The 22,326-nt window shown below is 40.1% G+C and overlaps 1 protein-coding gene across 3 annotated transcripts; it reads right to left on the minus strand.

Annotated features, from left to right (window-relative positions):
• Positions 1-493: 493 nt before the first annotated feature.
• On the minus strand, positions 494-22,307 carry GTF2H5 (general transcription factor IIH subunit 5). 3 transcript variants are annotated; one of them, XM_082404688.1, is made up of 3 exons: positions 22,195-22,307; positions 21,277-21,349; positions 494-2,986 (listed from the first exon to the last, which is right to left on the minus strand). In XM_082404688.1, exons 2-3 carry the CDS (start codon positions 21,309-21,311, stop codon positions 2,806-2,808), a joined length of 216 nt encoding a protein of 71 aa, XP_082260814.1. In that variant the 5' UTR covers positions 21,312-21,349; positions 22,195-22,307; the 3' UTR covers positions 494-2,805. The 3 variants fall into 3 exon arrangements, with proteins under 3 accessions (XP_082260814.1, XP_082260815.1, XP_082260816.1); XM_082404689.1 differs by having other exon boundaries at positions 22,084-22,222; XM_082404690.1 differs by lacking the exon at positions 22,195-22,307 and adding an exon at positions 21,564-22,077.
• Positions 22,308-22,326: the final 19 nt, after the last annotated feature.

Raw genomic sequence — 22,326 nt, forward strand, 5'->3', positions numbered from 1 at the left:
GTGTGTGTGTGTGTGTGTGTGTGTGTGTGTCCTGAAAGGTCTTTCTTCCCCCTTTTTCATTGTGCTCTTCTAGATTCAAGGTAACTAAATTTCAGAACCATCTGCTTTACATATTTTAACTTACAATCATCCACACAATGTTTGAGGATAACTATTCCTGTTTTCACAGATGAAGGCTCAGAGGCACAGGACAACTCAATGACGTGTACAAGATCCCAGAGCTAGCAAGCAGGGAGCTGACATTTGGACCCAGGCAGTCTGGACTCAGTCAGGCTCTTAATCACTTTTCTGTAGTGAGAACAGTGTTTTTCAAAAGCTTATCAATAATCTTACCAAAAGATCTTTCAGTGTGATCTCTGCTACAAATGAAGCAGAGCTATGCACACTTGAGAATATTTATTGACTGTATTTGCAAGCTGCACCATTTCTTCATGTTTAAAACATACCCTTTTCCTATCTGTTAAGATGGTTAAGAGATCGAATGATTCCAGTATACTAGTTAAATCAGAAGGCATTATATCAAAGGTTTTATTTAGTTTCTTTAGAGCTAAGTGAGGTTTAATGTGTAACTACAAAATAGAGTAAGCACATTATTTACCATATTTCCAGAAAAGAAGTACAATTATGTCAAATCACCTCTATTATACATAATGTTAAGAGCAATATAATAATTAATAATTTTGACTACCACCTATAGTGATTATCAGAAATAAAAGAGAGTAGCCTTTGTTGCTTATTAACAATAGTGTTTAGTTAGTGTTCATCAAAACTGATGTCTCAATAAACATTTTTACATTAACTCTTATGCATACTTAGGATGCCTGGAATTTTAAAATAATCACACTAAATTTCACAAGGAAATTGGGGTTCAAAGAATACGGAAGTTTTGACCTTATACGGTATTAAAAAAAAAACCTTTCTCAAGAAGTTAGTATAATTCTAAATATCACAATTTTAGTACATGGATATTTGTGACTGGTCAACTATCTCTCATAAATTAAAATGACTCTTTTATGCAGTTAGGAAAATTTAAGTTAATACTACCTTTTCACAGTATTAAGGACTTTGTTAAAAATAAAAAGACAGTAGTAAATTTCTCCAGTACCCAGCAGCCAACATATCTTTTTCTAGACATCTAAAGTGTGCTAAATCGAATAATGTCAACCAGATTCCAAGCAGCAGAGCCTGGAGAAAATGTCACTTGGCTATTTCCTGTTCTCTCCTAGCTTCTCTCATAGTTGGACGAGCTAACTCAGTGGCTCCAAGTGCGGCTCCCAGCACCACACTGTCCCATCTTTCTAATGCACTTCCAGAGAAAGATACCGAACATTTGCCCTAACTCAACTTTTAAACAATGAGGGCCAATGAAATAAAGATTTTCCTTCACTTAACACTCTTTGTACTCACTGTCCAATAGTCTTTCCAGTACCTTTTAAACTCTGAGATTGTAAGAAAAATTTTCTCTAAGTTTCATGTTAAAAGGTATTAGGTGACAAACGCCTAAGGCATGTTAGAAATAGATTTAGACATGCCTGAAATACAAGAGTCAGTAACATTTCAGTACAGCTGGAAATCCTAAAGAAATGTACTGTATTCAGCAAGTTTTAGTACCAGATGTACCAATAACTCATCAAAATTGTTTGCATTGTTATGTGAAAATCAAAATTGGGTAGTTTGAGTTACATGGGTGGAAACCATGATAAATATACCTATGGAAATTTCCAGCTTTAGGGAACGCATGTGTAAGTAAGTGACTATGGTACACAGATGCTCTGAATAAACACACCGTAAGAAGGCAGGTAAAGTGGGTTTGATACGACTCCACCTAACATCATGAAAGTTATCTTTTCTCTTGGAAAATTCCCACCATAAGAACCCATCCTAGTACCACTATCTTCAGGAAGGGAAGCAAAGCTCCCATCAGTGTTATTGTTTCTGCCTCGATCAACCATAGAACTAGACTCCCCCAAGATTGACTTTGCTTCTATCTGTTCCTACCTTTCTTTTTTAGACAAATTTACACAGGGATTCTCATAGGGAATAAGGCCCAAGGAAAACTGACTTCTTAATAAAAGGGCACTTGCCTTGATGGGAAAATGTGACCAACAAAGTCTGAACAAGGAAAGAGGAAAGCTGCAAAGCAGCACACACCTTTCCCATTTGGTTGTTTCTAACCCTCTGTGCTTTTAAAAAACCGTATTTTTAGGGAAATGTAAACTGCAGTTTACGTTAATGTTACAGGGTTCTCTTCCACATCTTCTTCACCAACAGAGCTGGCTGGCATGCAGATACTATTTGTAAGGTATAAATATTACTAAAGTTCCCACCTTGGCATATTTATCTAAACAGTCTGTCTGTGAAGTTTCTAGTGGAAACAAAACAAACCATACCTACACTACCAAACCCCCAATTACTAATACAAATAAGCAAAGATAAATATCTAGGTGGTATTTTGGTTAGACTGATGATTTAAAAGCATATTCCATTATATTCTTAATGTATTAAATTGGCATTAAGAGGTAGGAAAACCAATTACATTTATATTTTAATAAAGGTTAATAAAAGCCAAATTACAGCCAACTGTTAAAGCTTTTTTTTTTTTTTTAAATTCTAGGGTACACACAATGAAAAAAACAGAACAAGAAAGTCAGTTCAGGGGCTTTCTTATGAACAAATGATATCACAGTCTTCCCTGTCGCATGCTTCCGAGCAATTCTGTAAATCTAATCGGTCACACAAGACATCGAATGGTGAGTCTCTCACATTTGTTACTTTTAATTCCTAAGTGATCATTATCTAATATTTTCACTTCTGGGTAAGAGAAAAGGCATTTTGGTCCATTAATTCACCTACTCGCTCCTGGAGGACATTAACCAACTCTGCTATTACGAAGATGTGAGTGTCATCAATGTCTTGAATGATGAACTTCTTCCCTAGGGCATTTGACTCATCCAAGTACAGCAGAAATTGCTTCATGGCAGGGTCACTGTTGAGATAAACACATGATGATGAGACACCTTACTGTCAAGTTACCAGAGACCTGAACAATTAGAATTGAGCATGGAGAGTTTTAGGATAAGTTCAAAAGTTCTAAACTGTTAACCAATTCCTCACTCCTTCTCTGCCTCAAGTGTTGACGATTAACAGACACAGCTTCATTTTAGAACTGTTAGTGCAAGTTTAGAAGAAAGAGGCCAGTGATGAGATTTTAAAAGAATAATTTGTCACCGACAAGTGAAAAAGTAAAGCAATGTTCACAGCTTTGTAATTAATAGGGACTCGAAGCACAGCCCTGTTAACTGATTTAAAAAATGCCAACGATAGTGTTTGGCTTGCAGTACATATTCAACTTTTTTTCCCTTCCTTAAAATTCTGAACCTCTTAAGTCTGAACTATCATTCAGAATCTTTAAAGGAAATTCTAACCAAATCTCTTTGAGAACAGTGAGTTCAAAAAGAGATCTAAATTCAATTCTATTTATTTGTGGTTTTTAGTTTGGAATGAATAGGACAGCCATAAGGGAAAGAGATAAAATTTCCTAGGTTTATAGAAATGAGTCTTTTTTTATAAAAACCTGAATTACAACAAAGGCACACTTTAGATCTAATATAATATACAATACTGTGTTCAGCAAAAGATGAATATAAAAATGTCAAGTTGCATACAGATATTTTTAATTCTTAGAGGAAACATAATCTTACACAATGTTTTGGTTTCTTGAGGGATGTCAACATCAATTACAAAGATAACAATTTAATTCAAAAGAGGTCAGTGTAATTTACTGAAAACCATATACATTTTACTTCTTTCAAGTACAAACAGAGGTACAAGTGAAGCTAACAAAGTAAAGTATTTAGTTCAATAGCTAAATGAGTGCGGTTCATGGTATATATTAACTATGAATGAAGTCAAGCCTTCCTGAAAAAATGATTGTCTTAATTACTTTCAACAGCTTACCTTTAAAATAATTTTATTAACAATTTACTATGCTGTAAAATAATGTGAATAAATAAGTAGGTCTGCCCATGTCAGAAATGACACATTTTAAATTTAGTTTCTAGTATGTTTGTTATCTTAGGTTCAGAAAAGTTAGGTTCTATTGATCCACTTAAGTTTGGCAAAATTCAGTTAAATTCTATAGTTGCAGTATTAGAATGACCATACTAATGTGGGAAATTGATTTGTTCAGAAGTGGTAAACTTGCTCTTCTAAGTTTTATTCACTCATTCAATAAATTGAGTACCCATCATGTGCGTGGTGCTATTCTGGTCTGGGGGATTCAGCAGTGAAGAAAACTTACGTTCTAGTGGTAACACTATGACAAACACACACAAAAACAAAGGAAGCGAATGAGAAATGGCAGTGACGACAGTGATATGATCTTGCAAGTTTAAGCAGGGGACTCAGGGGAGGCCTTACTGAGCAGGTGATGTCTGAATACACATCAGAAGGAGGTAGTGAGCAAACCATGAAGTGACGTGGGGTAGACCATCCTACGCAGAGTGAACGGCAAAGCCACAGAGCTGGAGAGGGGAAAGTGGAGGGGAGAGCAGTGGGATATGGGTTAGAACTCCATCTTGATTTAACTTACAAAATGACTTTAATTTTAAACGTAAGGATCATACTGGCTGCTGGGTTGAGAAGAGGTTGGTGGGTGGTGGACGCAATGGTGGAAACAGGGAGACCAATTAGAAGGTGACTGCAGTAATCTTGACAGGACATAATGATTTGGACCTAGGTGGAAACAGGGAAGTTGAGCAGTGGCTGAACTCCAGATATACACCAAATGTAAAGCCCACATAACTTGCTGAGACTGGACTTGAGCTTTGAGAGGAATTAAGGAGACGCCAAGATTTCTGGTCTGAGCAAATGAAGGGATGGAGTTGTCTTTCACTGAGATGAGGAGGAACACAGAAGAACAGGTGTGTAGTTAAGATCGAGAGTCTGGTTTTAGGCAAGTTACATCTGAGATGCCACCCAGGTGAAGAAGTTGAACAGGAAGCTGGATATACAATTCTGGACTTCAGCAGTGAAGTCCAGAATGAGGAGTAAGTCAGTCATCAATGTATAGACGGCATTTAAAGCCATGACAAAGGAGTGAGCAGAGCTACAGAGGAGAGTCCAAGCACCAAGCCCTGGATACCCCAACACCAAAAGGTTAGGAAGAAAAGGATGAACCAGCAAAGCAGACTATAAAATGACCACTGAGGTCGGAAGAAAACTTGAAGAGTACTGGAAGCTAAGTAAATGAAGGATCTCCAGGAAGAGGAAGAGATCAGCTGGGCCAAATGTTGTTAAGAGGAATAGCAAGAGAAGGACTGAGAGCTGACTACTGGGTTCAGAAAGTTACTGGACCTTCCCAAGAGCAGCTTCAGGACCATGACTACAGAGGACAGGGCCTGACTGGAGTGGTTTCCAGACTGAGAGGAGTGAAATTGGAGAAAGTGAATACATACACACCTTCTGGGAAATCCTGCTACAAAGAGCAGGAAAATCAAGTGGGAGCTGGAGAGGGATGTGGAAGCAAGAGTTCCTGCCCCACAGGGCCGCCCACCTGGGGAGGGGCAGTGTTACAGCATGTTTGTAGTTCTGCTGGGAATGATCCAGTACAGAAAGAAAAGTGGATAAAGTGGGAGAAAAAGAGGAAAACTGCTGAAAAGGTATCTTTAAATAGGCCAGGGAGGCTGGGATCCGGTTCCCAAGGAGGGAGGCTGGCTTGAGACAAGAGAATAGACAAGTCACCCACAGTAAGTGTGAGGGAGGGAAGAGTATATGGGCCCAGGTCCATGTGATAAAGACTTGAGGACGTTCTCTTCTGGTTGCTTCCGTTTTCTCAGTGAAACGAGGAACAAAGAAATCAGCTGAAGTGAGGACAGGGACGTTTTCTGAGCTAAGAGAAGATGAAGGTGTGGAATACCATATTCCACCCATTCTAAGAAGCACATTCCCCCCACATCTTAACATCTCCAAAACTGGGATGGGTCTTACATTTAATGGCATGTTACAGTACAACCGGCAGTGATTTTTCTTATAGGTACATAAAATATTGCTAAGTTTTAAAACTGATGAAATCTTAACTTGATGAAATCTAACAGCTTTATTAGGAAAGTGGGACAATAAATGGACTAGGAAATTTAGCTGGTTTGCAGGCTAGCATTAAGGCTCACATGAATTTAATAGTCATGAATTTAAAGTGAGACCAATCAGTATGTTTGTATGTTTTTCTCCAGCCATTAGAGTTGTGGAGGTAAAGGTTCAGAATAGGTAGGGAGCTGGATTGGACCCGACCTGGTTGGTGTGACTGAGAGGGGCGAAGGAGTTGAGTGTCTTTAAGAGAACGAGTATACTGACAGACTGGGTACGGAGGAAAGTGAGGATGCTGGGATGAGTCAGGATGGAAATGCTGGGAGAATCCACAGACTGCAGGTCTGGTAGAATCGAAGGAATTATAGAGCTAGGGTATTAGAGGGAGTGAACTGGAGAGAGGAGGTGGTGGTCAGAGTTAGATGCCTAAAACGGAGATTTTGAAGAGATGGCAGTATTGGTAGGGACGCGGGTAGGTGTGACAATGTGAATGAATGACTATGACAGGACAGAGAAAAGCTCATTGGAAGAAGAGGTCGGGAAACTGAGAGGCCAGGGTACTGAAAGGACTATACATACGAAATCGTTAAGAATTTGTGGAGAACTCTTAAAGAGTGACAAGTAGCCTTCAAAGAATAACTTTCAAGGAAACACTTGGGTGTTTGTAGATGGTTACAAAGAGGAGGATTAGTGGGTGGTCTTGTCAGATTCAGAACTGGGGGGTTTCTGTGGAAGAGGGAGGGAGGATTTCTGGAAGTGGCAATGAGGAACAAGGTAGATACCCATCCCATTTCTTGGCCCAATGGTACAAGAGGTATTAGAGAGAAGTCAACATAGCAGGCTCAGGGGAAAGCTAGGTTTTTATTATAACAACAACAAAAAAGGGGTATTGGGGGAAGATAGAGGGAAAGTTCTGAGAAGAGGCTGAGGATATAGGGGATTCTGCTGCTATCTTACTAGGTTCTAAGGGCAAAGCGGGACATGATGGGGTAGGGGTGAATTTAACAGTCGATGGAGGGACTGCCCTGGTGGTCCAGTGGTTAAGAATCCACCTTCCAAAGCAGGGAACAGGGGTTCAATCTCTGGTCGGGGAACTAAGATCCCACATGCCACGGGGCAACTAAGCCCAGGTGCTGCAACTAGAGAGCCCATGAACTGTGGAGCCCACGTGCCGCAACTAAGACTCGACGCAGCCAAAAATAAATAAATAAATAAATACTTAAAAAAAAAAAAAAAAAGAATCCACCTGCCAATGCAGGCGACACGGGTTCAAGCCCTGGTCTGGGAGGATCCCACATGCCATGGAGCAAGTAAGCCTGTGTGCCACAACTACTGAGCCTGCGCTCTAGAGCCTGTGATCCACAACTACTGAGCCCGTGTGCTGCAACTACTGAAGCCCACATGCCTAGAGCCTGGGTTCCACAACAAGAGAAGCCACTGCAAGGAGAAGCCCGCACACTGCAACGAAGAGTAGCCCCCACTCACAGCAACTAGAGAAAGTCCACGTGCAGTAACGAAGACACAATGCAGCCAAGAATAAATAAAAATTTAAAAAAAAAAATTTAAAGTTGATGGATAGAGCCATAAGGTAATGAGTGTCAAAGGAATGAGGGATGACCTGGAAGTCCGTAGCTTTTTGGGTGACTGAAAACAAGAAAAGTAGGAATACAGGGCCTGGGAATGAGAGTCTAAAGGCTGATAATGACATGAAAGGCAACAACTGCCAGTGAAGGATGGGAGAGACAATAGGGGTCTTTTACAAAGCAAGATAATATGGGACTTCCCTGGTGGTCCAGTGGGTAAGACTCGGTGCTCCCCATGCAGGGGGCCTGGGTTCGATCCCTGGTCAGGGAACTAGATCCCGCATGCATACCGCAACTAAGACCCAGTGCAGCCAAAATTAAAAAACAAACAAGACCAAACAAAAATACAACCAAGAAAGATAATGTAATGGTCACAGATTTAAGCAGATACTGAGGATGTTAAAATTTACATTTGCAGTAACTCCCTAATTTTGGCAATTACACAGAATAAAAATTTAAGTAAGAAATTTTTGTAAAGCAACAACACCCTGTACATTGAGAAATTTCACTGAGGTAAACAATTTTATTAGTCATTAATAGGCAGGCTGTGAAACATAAAAAGAGTTTAAAGAGCAATTCTAGAAAGAATCTGGGGGTAATGAAGCAGGCTGAACGGGGTTCTTTCAGATATTACAGAACTGAAAACGGGGAGGCCCATATGACAGGGAAACAAAGCTTCAGCTTCTTTAAAACTATCGTTTTCCTGCTCAAACAGGTTCTTTTGAACAGGTTCTTGCTCTCAAAGGTTTCTTTTTGAAACCTCAGTTGTTTCCCTATATTGCTCCATGTCTATACAAATAAAATGGGGGTGGGTAGGACAGGGGTGGAGAATTAAAGTAGAGCAATTTAAGAGTAGACAGGTGTGGCGGACAGAAAAAACCCCTCTGATTTAGTGCTCTACAACCGGGCTGCTTCCTCCCTTCCCTGCAAGGAGGGACTTGCCTTTGTCTCTCGTGTGGTGCCCACTTTACCCTCACAACCTTTATTGTGCTGAACTGTCTTAGACCCCACAAGAATTTCAATAATTTCTACAAAAATCACACACTCAGAGAGGTTGCTTAGAAAGATATACTTTAGGTGACAGGACAAATGATAGTTTTTTTGTTAACCTTTAATATAAATTTTGGGTTTAAATGGAACAATAATGACAAAAAACAAGAACATTATAAAATCTGCTGTCCAAATGTGATACATTATCTTGTTACCATTTGAGCGCAGTGTGTTCAGAGATGACACCAATTTACTCCAGTAATTGGCTGCTACTAGGAGGTATTAGAGATAGCAAGGGTTAAGTGGTTATGAAGACTTTTATCTCCAGAAAGTCTCTAAATAAATTCACATACTTTCAATTAAGTAAAAGCTGAACAACTGAAACCAAGAAGTGCCAGGGGACTCACATCTGTGCTTTTAACCAACAGGTCAGTGTTTTCAAAATTTTTGCCATTTGCATACTACCCTTGTCATTTTAGCCATCTCTTGTAACATCTGCACTACGTATTACTCAAATTTTTTCTTTAAATTGCCTTTAAATCAACTAACTTTTCACCTTAACTTCATCTGGTACAAAATCACCAGTCATCTTGATGTTAGTTTTATTTTTTTCTCAGATAAATTAAGATGGTCATAGAAAAAGTATTTGTGTTCTATCCCTGCAAAATTTGTGCTACTCCAAATCATCTTGTACACCAACTGTACTCCCTATACCTGAGGAAACACTGCTAACACAAATAAGATGAGAACTTAGAAAATGATCAGTGACACACTGAAATAACTGCTTCTAATATCAATTGCTTCAATTAAACTTTTTGAAAGGAGATGGAAAGCAGTCAATTTGAGAATGAATTCTCAAGCATGTATTTGAAATGTAATCTGTAATGATTCAAAAAGACACTCAAAGTTTAAGGGACACTTTGCTAGTATATGTTGAGGGCCTGGAATATCTTGCCTGAATATAGGACTATTCTACATGGGAGTGCCTCTGGGAGAACCTGCTGGCAGGATAAAACCCAAAACCAAGTGCCCATATACATACTTGGTTAAAGTCCTGGGATCAGGGCTAGTGAGCAGGAAAAAATGTCCTTGGCCCTGGAAATGTAAAGGGCAGGTATTATCAACACCCTCCTAAAGAACCTTAGTATAGAACTAGGACACCTGCCGGCCACTGGTGGGGGACTCTGACCCCCAAGGAGACAGGAGGAACCCCACAATGAACCAGTAGAACGTAGGGGGACCGGGGTGGGGAGGAGAAGTGGAGGCCAGACAAGATCGGGGCCCCTGAGGCTGGGGAGATCAGGAGAGGCAGGTGGGAGGGACTCTCCGGGAAAAGCAGGAGAGGAGTGGAGGGCGATCGCCTGGCCCACTCAGGCCGGGGAGACTGCAGAGCTCCCAAGCCACTTCCCCCCCCCGCCCCACCCAAAGCCCCACCCAGGCCACGTGGGTCCTGGGGGCATAGGAGGGAGGCCTGGGAGATCAGGAGTGGCAGGCAGAAGGGGCCATCCAGGAGGAGTGGGAGAGGAACGGTGGGCGACTGCCCTGCCCACTGGGGCCAGGGAGCCTGCTGAACTCCCAGGCTGGTCCCCTGCGATCCAAAGCCCCCTCCAGGCTTCGTGGGTGCTTGGGGGCATAGGAGGGAGGCCGGGGAGATCAGGAGAGGCAGGCGGGAGGGGCCCTGCAGGAGGAGTGCAAGAGGAGCGGAGGGCATTTGCCCCGCCCACTCAGGCCCGGGGAGCCTGCTGAGCTCCCAGGTGAGGTCCCCTGCCCTCTGAGACCAGGGGTGGGGGGCATGCCTGGGGCCCTTCTGTTCCTTGAGCCTAAGCCCCACTCCCCACAGCCCCCAGAGCCTTTTCCAGCCCTGTGGGTCCTGAGCATTTGCCCCGCCCACCACCCAAACCTCGCCCTTGCTCAGGCCCCGCTCTCCACATCCAAGGCCTTCCCCCCCACTCCCTTTTTATTTCTTTTCCCTCCTCCTCTTTTTTACTATTGTGGTACTGATGTACCTTCCGGTTGTTGATTCTCTATGTTTTTATTTTTACCTCCTTTCTAACATATCTGTTAGTTTCCTAGTCTAATTTTATTTTTCACTTTGTTATTGTTCTCGATCTTTTTTTTTTTGGCCACCCACGTGGTTTGCGGGATCTTGATTTGTGAGCCTAGGGTCAGGCGGAAGCTCCTGCGGTGGGAGCGCCGAGTCCGAACCACTGGACTAACAAAGAAACTCAGACCCCAGGGAATATTCATCGGAGTGAGGTCTCATGAATATTCATCAGATGAAGTCCTCATCTCAGCACCAAGACCCAGCTCTACCCAACAGCCTACAAACTCCACTGTTGGACGCCTCAGACCAAACGACCAGTGAAACAGGAAAACAATCCCACTCATTAAAAAAAAAAAAATGAGACAGCAAAAAAATATGTCACAGATGAAGAAACAAGGTAAAAACCTACAGGACCAAATAAATGAAGAGGAAATAGGCAATCTACCTGAAAAAGAATTCAGAGAAATGACAGTACAGATGATCCAGAATCTTGGAAACAGAATGGAGGCACAGATTGAGAAAATACAAGAAATGTTTAACAAAGATCTAGAAGAACTAAAGAACAAACAAACAGAGATGAACAACACAAAAACTGAAATGAAAAATACACTAGAAGGAACCAATAACAGAATAACGGAGGCAAAAGAACGAACAAGTGAGCTGAAAGACAAAGTGGTAGAAATAACTGCCCAGGAGCAGAATAAAGAAAAAAGAATGAAAAGAATTAAAGACAATCTCAGAGACCTCTGGGACAACACTAAACTCAACAACATTCGAATTATAGGGGTCCCAGAGAATAAGAGAAAAAGAAAGGGTCTGAGAAAATATTTGAAGAGATTATAGTGGAAAACTTCCCTAACATGGGAAAGGAAATAATCACCCAAGTCCAGGAGGCACAGAGAGTCCCATACAGTATAAACCCTAGGAAAAACACACCAAGACACATACTAATCAAACTAACAAAAATTACATTCAAAGAAAAAATATTAAAAGCAGCAAGGGAAAAACAAAAAATTACATACAAAGGAATCCTTATAAGGTTATCAGCTGATTTTTCAGTGGAAATTCTGCAGGCCAGAAGGGAGTGGCAGGATATACTTAAAGTGATGAAAGAGAAAAACCTACAACCAAGATTACTCTACCCAGCAATGATCTCATTCAGATTCAACAGAGAAATCAAAAGCTCTTCAGACAAACCAAAGCTAAGAGAATTCAGCACCACCAAACCAGCTTTACAATAAATGCTAAAGAAACTTCTCTAAGTGGGAAACACAAGAGAAGAAAAAGACCCACAAAAACAAACAAAACAATTAAAAAATGGTAATAGAAACATATGTATCGATAATAACTTGAATGTAAACAGATTACATGCCCCAACCAAAAGACACAGACTGGCTGAATGGATACAGAAACAAGACTCATACATATGCTGTCTACAAGAGACCCACTTCAGACCTAGGGACATATACAGACTGAAAGTGAAGGATGGAAAAAGATATTCCATGAAAATGGAAATCAAAAGAAAGCTGGAGTACCAATACTCGTATCAGATAAAATAGACTTTAAAATAAAGACTGTTACAAGAGATAAGGAGAGAGACTACATAATGATCAAAGGATCAATCCAAGAAGAAGATATAACAATTATAAATGTTTATGCACCCAACATAGGAGCACCTCAATACATAAGGCCATGAAAGGAGAAATCAACAGTAACACAATAATAGTAGGGGACTTTAACACCTCACTTACACCAATGGACAGATCATCCAAACAGAAAATAAAAAAGGAAACACAAGCTTTAAATGACACAATAGACCAGATAGATCTACACTGATATTTAAAGAACATTCCACCCAAAAGTGCCAGAATACACTTTCTTCTCAAGTGCACACGGAACATTCTCCAGGATAGATCACATCTTGGGTCACAAATCAAGTCTCGGAAAATTTAAGAAAATTGAAATCGCATCAAGCATCTTTTCTGACCACAACGCCATGAGACTGGAAATCAGTTACAGGAAAAAAAAAAAAGTAAAAAACACAAATACATGGAGGCTAAACACTACTAAATAACTAAGAGATCATTGAAGAAATCAAAGAAGAAATAAAAAATACATAGAAACAAATGACAACGAAAACACAATGACCCAAAACCTATGGGACGCAGCCAAAGCAGTTCTAAGAGGGAAGTTTACAGCAATTCAATCTCACCTTAAGAAACAAGAAAAAATCTCAAATAAACAATCTAACCCTACACTTAAAACAACTAGAGAAAGAAGAACAAATAAAACCCAAAGTCAGTAGAAGGAAAGAAATCATAAAGATCAGAGCAGAAATAAATGAAATAGAAACGAAGAAAACAATAGCAAAGACCGAAAAAACTAAAAGCTGGTTCTTTGAGAAGATAAACAAAATTGATAAACCCTTAGCCAGACTCATCAAGAAAAAAAGGGAGAGGACGCAAATCAATAAAATTAGAAATGAAAAAGGAGAAATCACAACTGACACTGCAGAAGTACAAAGGATTGTAAGAGGCTACTACAAAAAACTATATGCCAATAAATGGACAACCACAAACAAATGGACAAATTCTTGGAAAGGTACAATTTTCCAAGACTGAACCAGGAAGAATTAGAAAATATAAACAGACCTATCACAAGTAATGAAATTGAAACCATAATTAAAAATCTTACAACAAACAAAAGTCCAGGACCAGATGTCTTCACAGGCGAATTCTACCAAACATTTAGAGAAATGCTAACATCGATCCTTCTCAAACTCTTCCAAAAAATTGCAGAGAGAGAAACACTCCCAAATTCATTCTACGAAGCCGTCACCCTGATACCAAATTAGACACAAATCAATCAATGTGATGCACCACATTAACAAATTAAGGAATAAAAACTATATGATCATCTCAATAGATGCAGGAAAAGCTTCTGACAAAATTCAACACCCATTTACGATAAAAACTCCAGAAAATGGGCATAGAGGAAACCTACCTCAACATAATAAAGGTCATATATGACAAACCCACAGCAAGCATCATACTCAATGGTGAAAAACTGAGAGCATTTCCACTAGGATCAGGAACAAGAGAAGGATGTCCACTCTCGCCACTCTTATTCAACATAGTTTTGGAAGTCCTAGCCACAGCAATCAGAGAAGAAAAAGAAATGAAAGGAATACAAATTGGAAAAGAAGAAGTAAAACTGTCACTATTTGCCAATGACATGATACTATACATAGAAAATCCTAAAGATGCCACCAGAAAACTACTAGAACTAATCAATGAATTTGGTAAGGTTGCAGGATACAAAATCAATGCACAGAAATCTCTGGCATTCTTATACACCAACAACGAAAAATCATTAAGAGAAATTAAGGAAACACTCCCATTAACCATTGCAACAAAAAGAATAAAATACCTAGGAATAAACCTGCCTAAGGAGGTGAAAGACTTGTACTCAGGAAACTATAAAACACTGATGAAAGAAATCAAAGATGACATAAACAGATGGAGAAATATACCATGTTCTTGGATTGCAAGAATCAATATTGTGAAAATGACTATCCTACCCAAAGCAATCTTCAGATTTGATGCAATCCCTATCAAACTATCAATGGCATTCTTCACAGAATTAGAACAAAAAATCTTACAATTCGTATGGAAACACAAATGACCCCGAATAGCCAAAGCACTCTTGAGAAAGAAAAACGGAGTTGGAGGAATCAGCCTCCCTGACTTCAAACTGTACCACAAAGCTACAGTAATCAAGACAGTATGGTACTGGCACAAAAACAGAAATATAGATCAATAGTACAGGAAAGAATGCCCAGAGATAAACCCACGCACATATGGGCACCTAATTTACGACAAGGGAGGCAGGAACATACAATGTAGAAAAGACAGCCTCTTCAATAAGTGGTGCTGGGAAAACTGGACAGCTACATGTAGAAGAATGAAATCAGAACACTCCCTAACACCATACACAAAAATAAACTCTAAATGGATTAAAGACTTAAACGTAAGACCAGACACCATAAAACTTTTAGAGGAAAACAGGAGAAACACTCTTTGACATAAACCACAGCAAGATCTTTTTTGACCCACCTCCTAGAGTAACAGAATAAAAACAAAAATAAACAAATGGGACTTAATTAAACTTAAAAGCTTTTGCACAGCAAAGGAAACCATAAACAAGACAAAAAGACAACCCTCAGAACAGGAGAAAATACTTGTAAATGCAACAACAGACAAAGGATTAATCTCCAAAATATACAAACAGCTCATGGAGCTCAATAACAAAAAAACAAACAATCCAGTTAAAAAATGGGCAGAAGACCTAAATAGACATTTCACCAAGGAAGACATGCAGATGGCCAAGAGGCACATGAAAAGATGCTCAATGTCACTAATTATTAGAGAAATGCAAATCAAAACTACAATGAGGTATCACCTCATGCTGGTCAGATTGGCCATTATCAAAAACTCTAGAAACAATAAATGCTGGAAAGGGTGTGGTGAAAAGGGAACCCTCCTGCACTGTTGGTAAAAAACTAAAAATAGAACTACCATATGACCCAGCAACCCCACTACTGGGCATATACCCTGAGAAAACTATAATTCAAAAAGAGACATGAACCACAATGTTCACTGCAGCACTATTTACAATAGCCAGGACATGGAACCAACCTAAATGTCCACTGACAGATGAATGGATAAAGATGTGGCACATATATACAATGGAATATTACTCAGCCATAAAAAGAAAAGAAATTGAGTTATTTGTAGTGAGGTGGATGGACCTGGAATCTGTCATACAGAGTGAAGTAAGTCAGAAAGAGAAAAACAAATACCGTATGCTAACGCATATATATGGGATCTAAAAAAAAAAAAAAAAAATGGTACTGATGAACCTAGTTGCAGGGCAGGAATAAAGAGGCAGATATAGAGAATGGACTTGATGACATGGGGTGGGAGGGTGAAGCTGGGGCGAAGTGAGAGTAGCATCGACATATGTACACTACCGAATGTAAAATAGTTGGCTGTTGGGAAGTAGCAGCATAGCACAGGGAGATCAGCTCGGTGCTTTGCGATGACCTAGAGGGGTGGGATAGGGAGGGTGGGAGGGAGGATCAAGAGGCAGGGGATATGTGGACATGTGTATGCATATGGCTGATTCGCTTTGTTGTGCAACAGAAACTAACATGGTATTGTGAAGCAATTATACTCCAATAAAGATCTATTAAAAAAAAAAAACCTTAGTATAGCTCCTATAAAATGTGACTGTTAGAAAAAGTATTACACCATGAGAGGCCTACTAGAATGATGCAGTTAGCTATAAAAGAGACCATAAAATTAATCGGTCAGTTGGATAAAGTTGTCAATACTGTCTATCCAATCAGAATGATAATCTTGGCTTAGTCAACAGTAAGCTATCCTTCCTGATAGTAATTAGTTAACAGATACAATTACTTAAAAAATTTAACAAATATTTCTCCATAAATACTGTTATGTTCTGAGAGTGGAATGTTTTAGAAAATTGTTACTGAATGTGAAAATGCCTTTGTTCATATCACGTAAAATATTTTCAAATATTTTAATAGCTATATTGTTTGATTATAAAAATGTCATAACACTTTGTTTAATTAGAATAATCAACTACCAACAATTTTATCTGCAGCTTGGATCACTTCCTTAAGATAAACATCTAGAAATGGAATTATTGTGTTAAAGCATATAAAAGCTCAAAAGACCTATCACAAATTACTTTCTAGATCAGTTGCTTCTTAAGACTGCACTTCCATCATCCATGTCAGCAGCTTGGTGAAAGCCTGCTTTTTAAAAGCTACAGACTGGGGCTTCCCTGGTGGCGCAGTGGTTGAGAGTCTGCCTGCCGATGCAGGGGACATGGGTTCGAGCCCTGGTCCGGGAAGATCCCACATGCAGCAGAGCAACTAGGCCCGTGAACCACAACTACTGAGCCTGCGCGTCTGGAACCGTGCTCTGCAATGAGAGGCCGCGATAGTGAGAGGCCCGCGCACCGCGATGAATAGCGGCCCCCGCTCGCCGCAACTGGAGAAAGCCCTCACACAGAACAAAGACCCAACACAGCCAAAAATAATTAATTAATTAAAAAAAAAAAAGCTACGGACTGGAAGATAACAGTCACCTCATTTAAAAGCTACCCTGGTGGTGGGGGCGGGGAGGATAAATTAGAAGGCTGGGATTAACATATACACACTACTATATACAAAATACTGAACAGATAATCAACAAGGACCTACTGTATAGCACAGGGAACTCTACTCAGTACTCTGTAATAACCTATATGGGAAAAGAATCTGAAAAAGAATAGATACATGTATAACTAAATCACTTTCCTGTACCCCTGAAACTAATACAACGTTGTAAATCAACTATGTTATATACAATAAAAATTTAAAACGTAAAAACTAAAAGCTACTCTGATGTAACTTGCCAAAAAGGAGGCCTAGTGTATGAACCTTTTCTGCACTGAAACTTGAATTCAATTTATCAAGAACCTATTCTTATCCACTCTGATTCTCACTGTGGTAGTAGAGCTCTAAAGGAACACTAATAACCTGGAATTTAGGGTGAGATTACACTCTTTGGTTCAATTTTATTAACAAAATTCTTTCAGTAAACAAATATTTACTAAGCACCTCTATATGTATCTCAGGCACTGTTCTGGGTGCCCAAGAAACATTCTGCATTCAGTGAATGTAGCCCTGCAAAGAATAAGAAGCAAAGGCTCACAAAAGATATACAAATGCTGTGAAAGAACAGGACAGCAGTTAGACTGGTTTTGCCTTAGTTCTTATTTGCTTTTCATATACAATAGAGGTTTGGAAGCCAAACCCATAAGGGCAAGACTGGTCTAATAATACCTATTTCTCCAGATTCTTTGCTGTTGTGCTGTAAACTGGCTGGAATTTGCAGCTGTACAACAAATCTTCCTTGCTGAAGCACTTGCCAAACCAACTGTGATAAATATCACACCACAGGTCTGCTCTAGCACCTGGAATTGGACACAGACATTTGTTGAGCATATGCTGCTTGCTTCGGTAACTGCTATGGTTGGCTAGATTCGGGAAAACTCTTGGTGTGAGGCTGGCAGTCGATAGTAGTGGATCCCAACAAAGAGGAAGTTTTCACCAATCTCATTTTGACATAAAAATACAAAAAACTTTAGATTGTGGTATTTGATAAGCCTTGGGAGGAGAGAACCTTACTATATCCAAGTACTTTGATTTTTCAATTCACTGATAGTTGGGCCTAAATGGCCAACATTATACTCTGGCTTATTTGCTTTTTTAACATAGATCTGTATTCCAATACACCTAAATGCTTCATATAATCTATGGATATTATGAGATAAGAAACTGACTTATACTGATACTGTATTATTAACAATCTTCTCTTTGGAATCAAATATAGACATGAGGGAAACTGAAGGACTTTAGTTACCATCATCCCAACATGTGCACCTACACATGAAGGAGGACCCACAGGCCCTGGCCATGCCCTTTATGAATCCATTATTGCTTAGGCCTGGAGTCTTCTTGGAAGATCTGTATCTTTGGGAAGACAGTTACCCTTTAGAAAAATTGTGCAGGCTACACTTTAGACTTCACTTTGAAGGGAAAAATTAGTTTTGCAAGGATACTATCCATCTGCAAAATAAAATTAAAGTACACTGTAGTCTTGCTGCAAAACCATTCTCCATAGGGGAACTGATTATCAAACTTAAGCTGATTAAGTGCTTCTCAAACTTAAAATGCACTGTGTCAAGATCCTTTTTTATGCACAATTCTGTATGCACAATTTATGCACAATTTAGTAGATATGGGGTGAGGTCTGAAAATTTTCATTTCTAACAAGCTCCAGATGACGCTATTGCTGCTAGTCTGCAGAACACATGGAAAAGCAAGGTGATCAGCACCCAGGCAGAACTCAGAGGCTGGTAACAAGCAAACTAGCGGAGAGCTTGCCGGATCAGGAAAGAAAACTAAACCTCAGTTCCTCTTACAAATCTGTAGTCTTTGTTCTTATGGCTAAACTGACAGTCTACTACTGAAATTCTGAGTTTCCCAAAGTTCTGCTCTTTAAAATGCAGCCTAGCATTATTAAAAAAAAATAAAATATAGGTGTAATACAATCCCAACCATCATTCCAAAAGGATTATTTTGGGACTAGACTAAATTATTCCAAGGATATTCTCGAATAGGTAACAATGACAAAGAAAAAAATGGATGTGGGATGGGATTAGGAAGAGTAGCAAGGGGAGTGAAACTCTGTGATAAAGGAGTCATCACACATCATTAGGGAAGGAAATAAATGGTGTTGGACAATTATTCAGCTATTTGATCAAAAAAAAAAAAAGGCAGCTAATTTAGATCTTCACCTCATAATATGCCCCTCCTCTCAATAAATTCTAGATGAATGAAACTCAAAATATCAATGAAAATAAAAATATGAAAACCCTAGGACAGAGGTGAATATTGATCAAATCCAGAATGAAGATTAACTTTAGAAAAATCAGAAGAAACAAAAGGGAAAAAACCGAGAGCCGACACTGTGTGTGTGTATCCTCTGTGTTAAAAATAACGTTAAAGGACCAACCGGGGGCTTCCCTGGTGGGGCAATGGTTAAGAATCCGCCTGCCAATGCAGGGGACACGGGTTTGAGCCCTGGTCCGGGAAGATCCCACATGCCGCGGAGCAGCTAAGCCTGTGCGCCACAACTACTGAGCCTGCACGCTAGAGCCCGCGAGCCACAACTACTGAAGCCCGTGCACCTAGAGCCTGTGCTCCACAACGAGAAGCCACCGCAATGAGAAGCCCGTGCACCGCAACGAAGAGTAGCCCCCGCTCGCCTCAGCTAGAGAAAGCCCACGCGCAGCAACGAAGACCCAACTCGGCCAAAAATAAATAAATAAAATTAAAAAACAAAAGACCAACCAGGAAAATGTTTCTATTAATTATGACAAAGTAATAAGAAAAATAAAATACAAACATTAGCTTAGAAGTGTTTTCCAAAAGACAACGGCACAGCATGCTTAGAACTTCTGGGATCTCAATCCGTCTCTTGGCTTTCCCAAGTGAACACCTCTCTCCTCTCTAGCGGTTTATTTTTATCAACATACCTTCTAGTCTCTCACTTTAAAACAATGAAAATAACAAAAACCAGAGTCCCTTAACATATCCTTCTTCAGCTACCGACCCATTTCTTTATTCCTTTGCTCATTATCACAACAAAACTCCTCCACATGGTCTCTACTTCCTTGCCCCGCTTTCCCTTTCCAAAGTACTCCAATCTGGCGTCTATCCCACCTCTCCATTAAAAAGCTCTCATAAAAAACCGATGACCTCCAGTGTGCCTTCATCTTACCCCACCTCTCATCAGCACTTGACACAGCCCACTCGCTTTCATCAACCATTCCCTTAGTTTCCCTCCTACTTCACTGGCTTCACTGACAATACAATTTATTGTACTATCTTTTTTCATACTAGAGCTTCAAATTCCAATGTGAATTTTAGTACCTGGTGAAATACTTTGGGTATAGAGTTAAGAAATTAATTTCACCTGTTTCATTTTATTTAGTGTGGCTACTAGAAAACTTAAGACTACATATGTGGCTCACATTACATTTCTACTGGACAGTGCCGCTCTAAATGCCAGAGATTCCTAGGGTTTGGTCTTGCTCCTCCCCCAGCCTTGCCATCACAGAAACAGTACGGTCATCCATATAATGGCTCACATTAGAGGCAGAGAAATGTAGACAGCAGTAATCTCAGACAATGGGAGTGTCCACGGGGCAGGATTCCCAAATGAGACAGAATTGTTTGGTGGGGCAAACAAACAAGTGGAGACTGAGCAAGACTGGTCCAACAGTTCAGATTTTCAGACTAGGCATAATTAAGCCCTACATTAGCTTTGAGGAGCTCAACTCTGCCCATAGTTTCTAGTTTCTCCTTTGGAATGTGTGCCTAGCTTAAGAAACCTTCAACTCGCTCTCTTGTTTTCTTCTCTTTTTTACAGACCAAAGTTTGTGTGACTTAGGCAGACCCTAAAATTCTAGTCAATCCCTGACGATTTGAGAATACAAACACTGTTCCCCTAAAGAGGGTTAATGTAACAAACATGCTGCCACTGACCAAAACTTGTTGGAAATAATGCCAGTTACATCAATTCAACAGAAACACTGAAATCTGGCACCAGGAAGAAACTTAGCAACAAAATCTGTCCCACTTGATGAACTGGGAAACTGGGAGATTGGGATTGACATATATACACTATTATGTATAAAATGGATAACTAATAAGAACCTGCTGTATAAAAAAATAAATAAAATTCTAAAAATCAAAAAAAAAACCCATCTGTCCCACTTGTTATTAAGTAAGAAAAATGCAGTTAAGAAAGCTGAAAGACTTGAATCATTCAAATCTTAAGAACAAAAGAAAAAAATGGACTTTGGAAGGGATTCACATACAAATCAAGATTCAATGTGCAGATTTAAAATTTGTTAAGTATCAAAACTACTAACCATTCTATAAGCACTCCTTTCAAGACGTTGACCATCTTTTCCCAGTCAGAAGGTGCAGATGACCTTAAAAATGCTAATAAAAGGATAAGGTGACAAAATACAAAAGCATCAACTTCAATATCCTTTGGTGGTTTACTTCTGAAAAGAGGCAAAAAATTAAATGGCAAGACTAAACATATAAGTCTATGAAAGACATAAAGCTAACATTAGGAAAACATACAGGTATTCTGATCTTTTAGCAAAATTAAAATGAGTCTATTGGAATATTAACAATGCATAAATCTTACTTGCAAACAAATTCTGCCTGCTGTCAATCCTAATGAAAGCATGGGCCCTAACTCCACAGCAGTGTCCCCAATCCAGGTTTAAAACATGTCCACTAATCAAAAGATTTCTTTTCCTAATCAGGAGTATGATAAAAGGTAATATCCTTGGAGACAGGAATCACAGGATGCTAGCTCTGAAAGGGGACTTAAAAATTACATGGTGAGTCCGACCACCTAGTTTTACATATGAAATGGAGCGAAGAGATTAAGCCGCAGCTCCCGGCAAAAAAAAAAAAGTACAATCCATGCCTCCAGATCTTGTGTTCCTCTGCCAAATAAAATATGTTCCCCAATGATGTGCGCTTGAAGGAAAAGAACCCACTCAGCGCACGCCAAGTTAACCCTTCTTAAACTTCTACACTTGGGTACCGGGCAATGCCTCCCCGAAGGAAATCCACCGTTCAATTCCCGCGGGGCAGCCGCCCGGCCTCGTCAGAAAGGGCCCAGAAAGGGGGCGGAACACCGCCCTATACCCCCGCACCTGAAAGACAGGCTTCTGGGACTTTCCCCCTCCTCCTCTTTTTCTTCGAGACCCCTCGACCTTACAGGTACCCCACTCTCCCCTCTTGCGCCAAGAGCCGACGCCACGAACCTCCGCCCACAGATCCAGCAGCGTTTCAGCGTCGCCGACAGACTGCGCTTGCGCCGGTTACGTCATCGCGACAGCGACTGTCTCGTGGGTGGAGCGCGCCGGCGGGAGGCGGGGCGCAGCCTGGCCTGAGGG

This window comes from Balaenoptera borealis (genome assembly GCF_965194805.1).
Source record: "Balaenoptera borealis genome assembly, chromosome: 9".
Classification (NCBI taxonomy): Eukaryota; Metazoa; Chordata; class Mammalia; order Artiodactyla; family Balaenopteridae; genus Balaenoptera; species Balaenoptera borealis.

Bases quoted from the DNA above. Each gene is read 5' to 3' on its own strand.
- GTF2H5 (XM_082404688.1), bottom strand. From the start codon at position 21,311: ATGGTCAACGTCTTGAAAGGAGTGCTTATAGAATG. The intron at 2,987-21,276 runs GTTAGTAGTTTT...TTATCTCAACAG, and splicing joins AAAGGAGTGCTTATAGAATG to TGACCCTGCCATGAAGCAAT.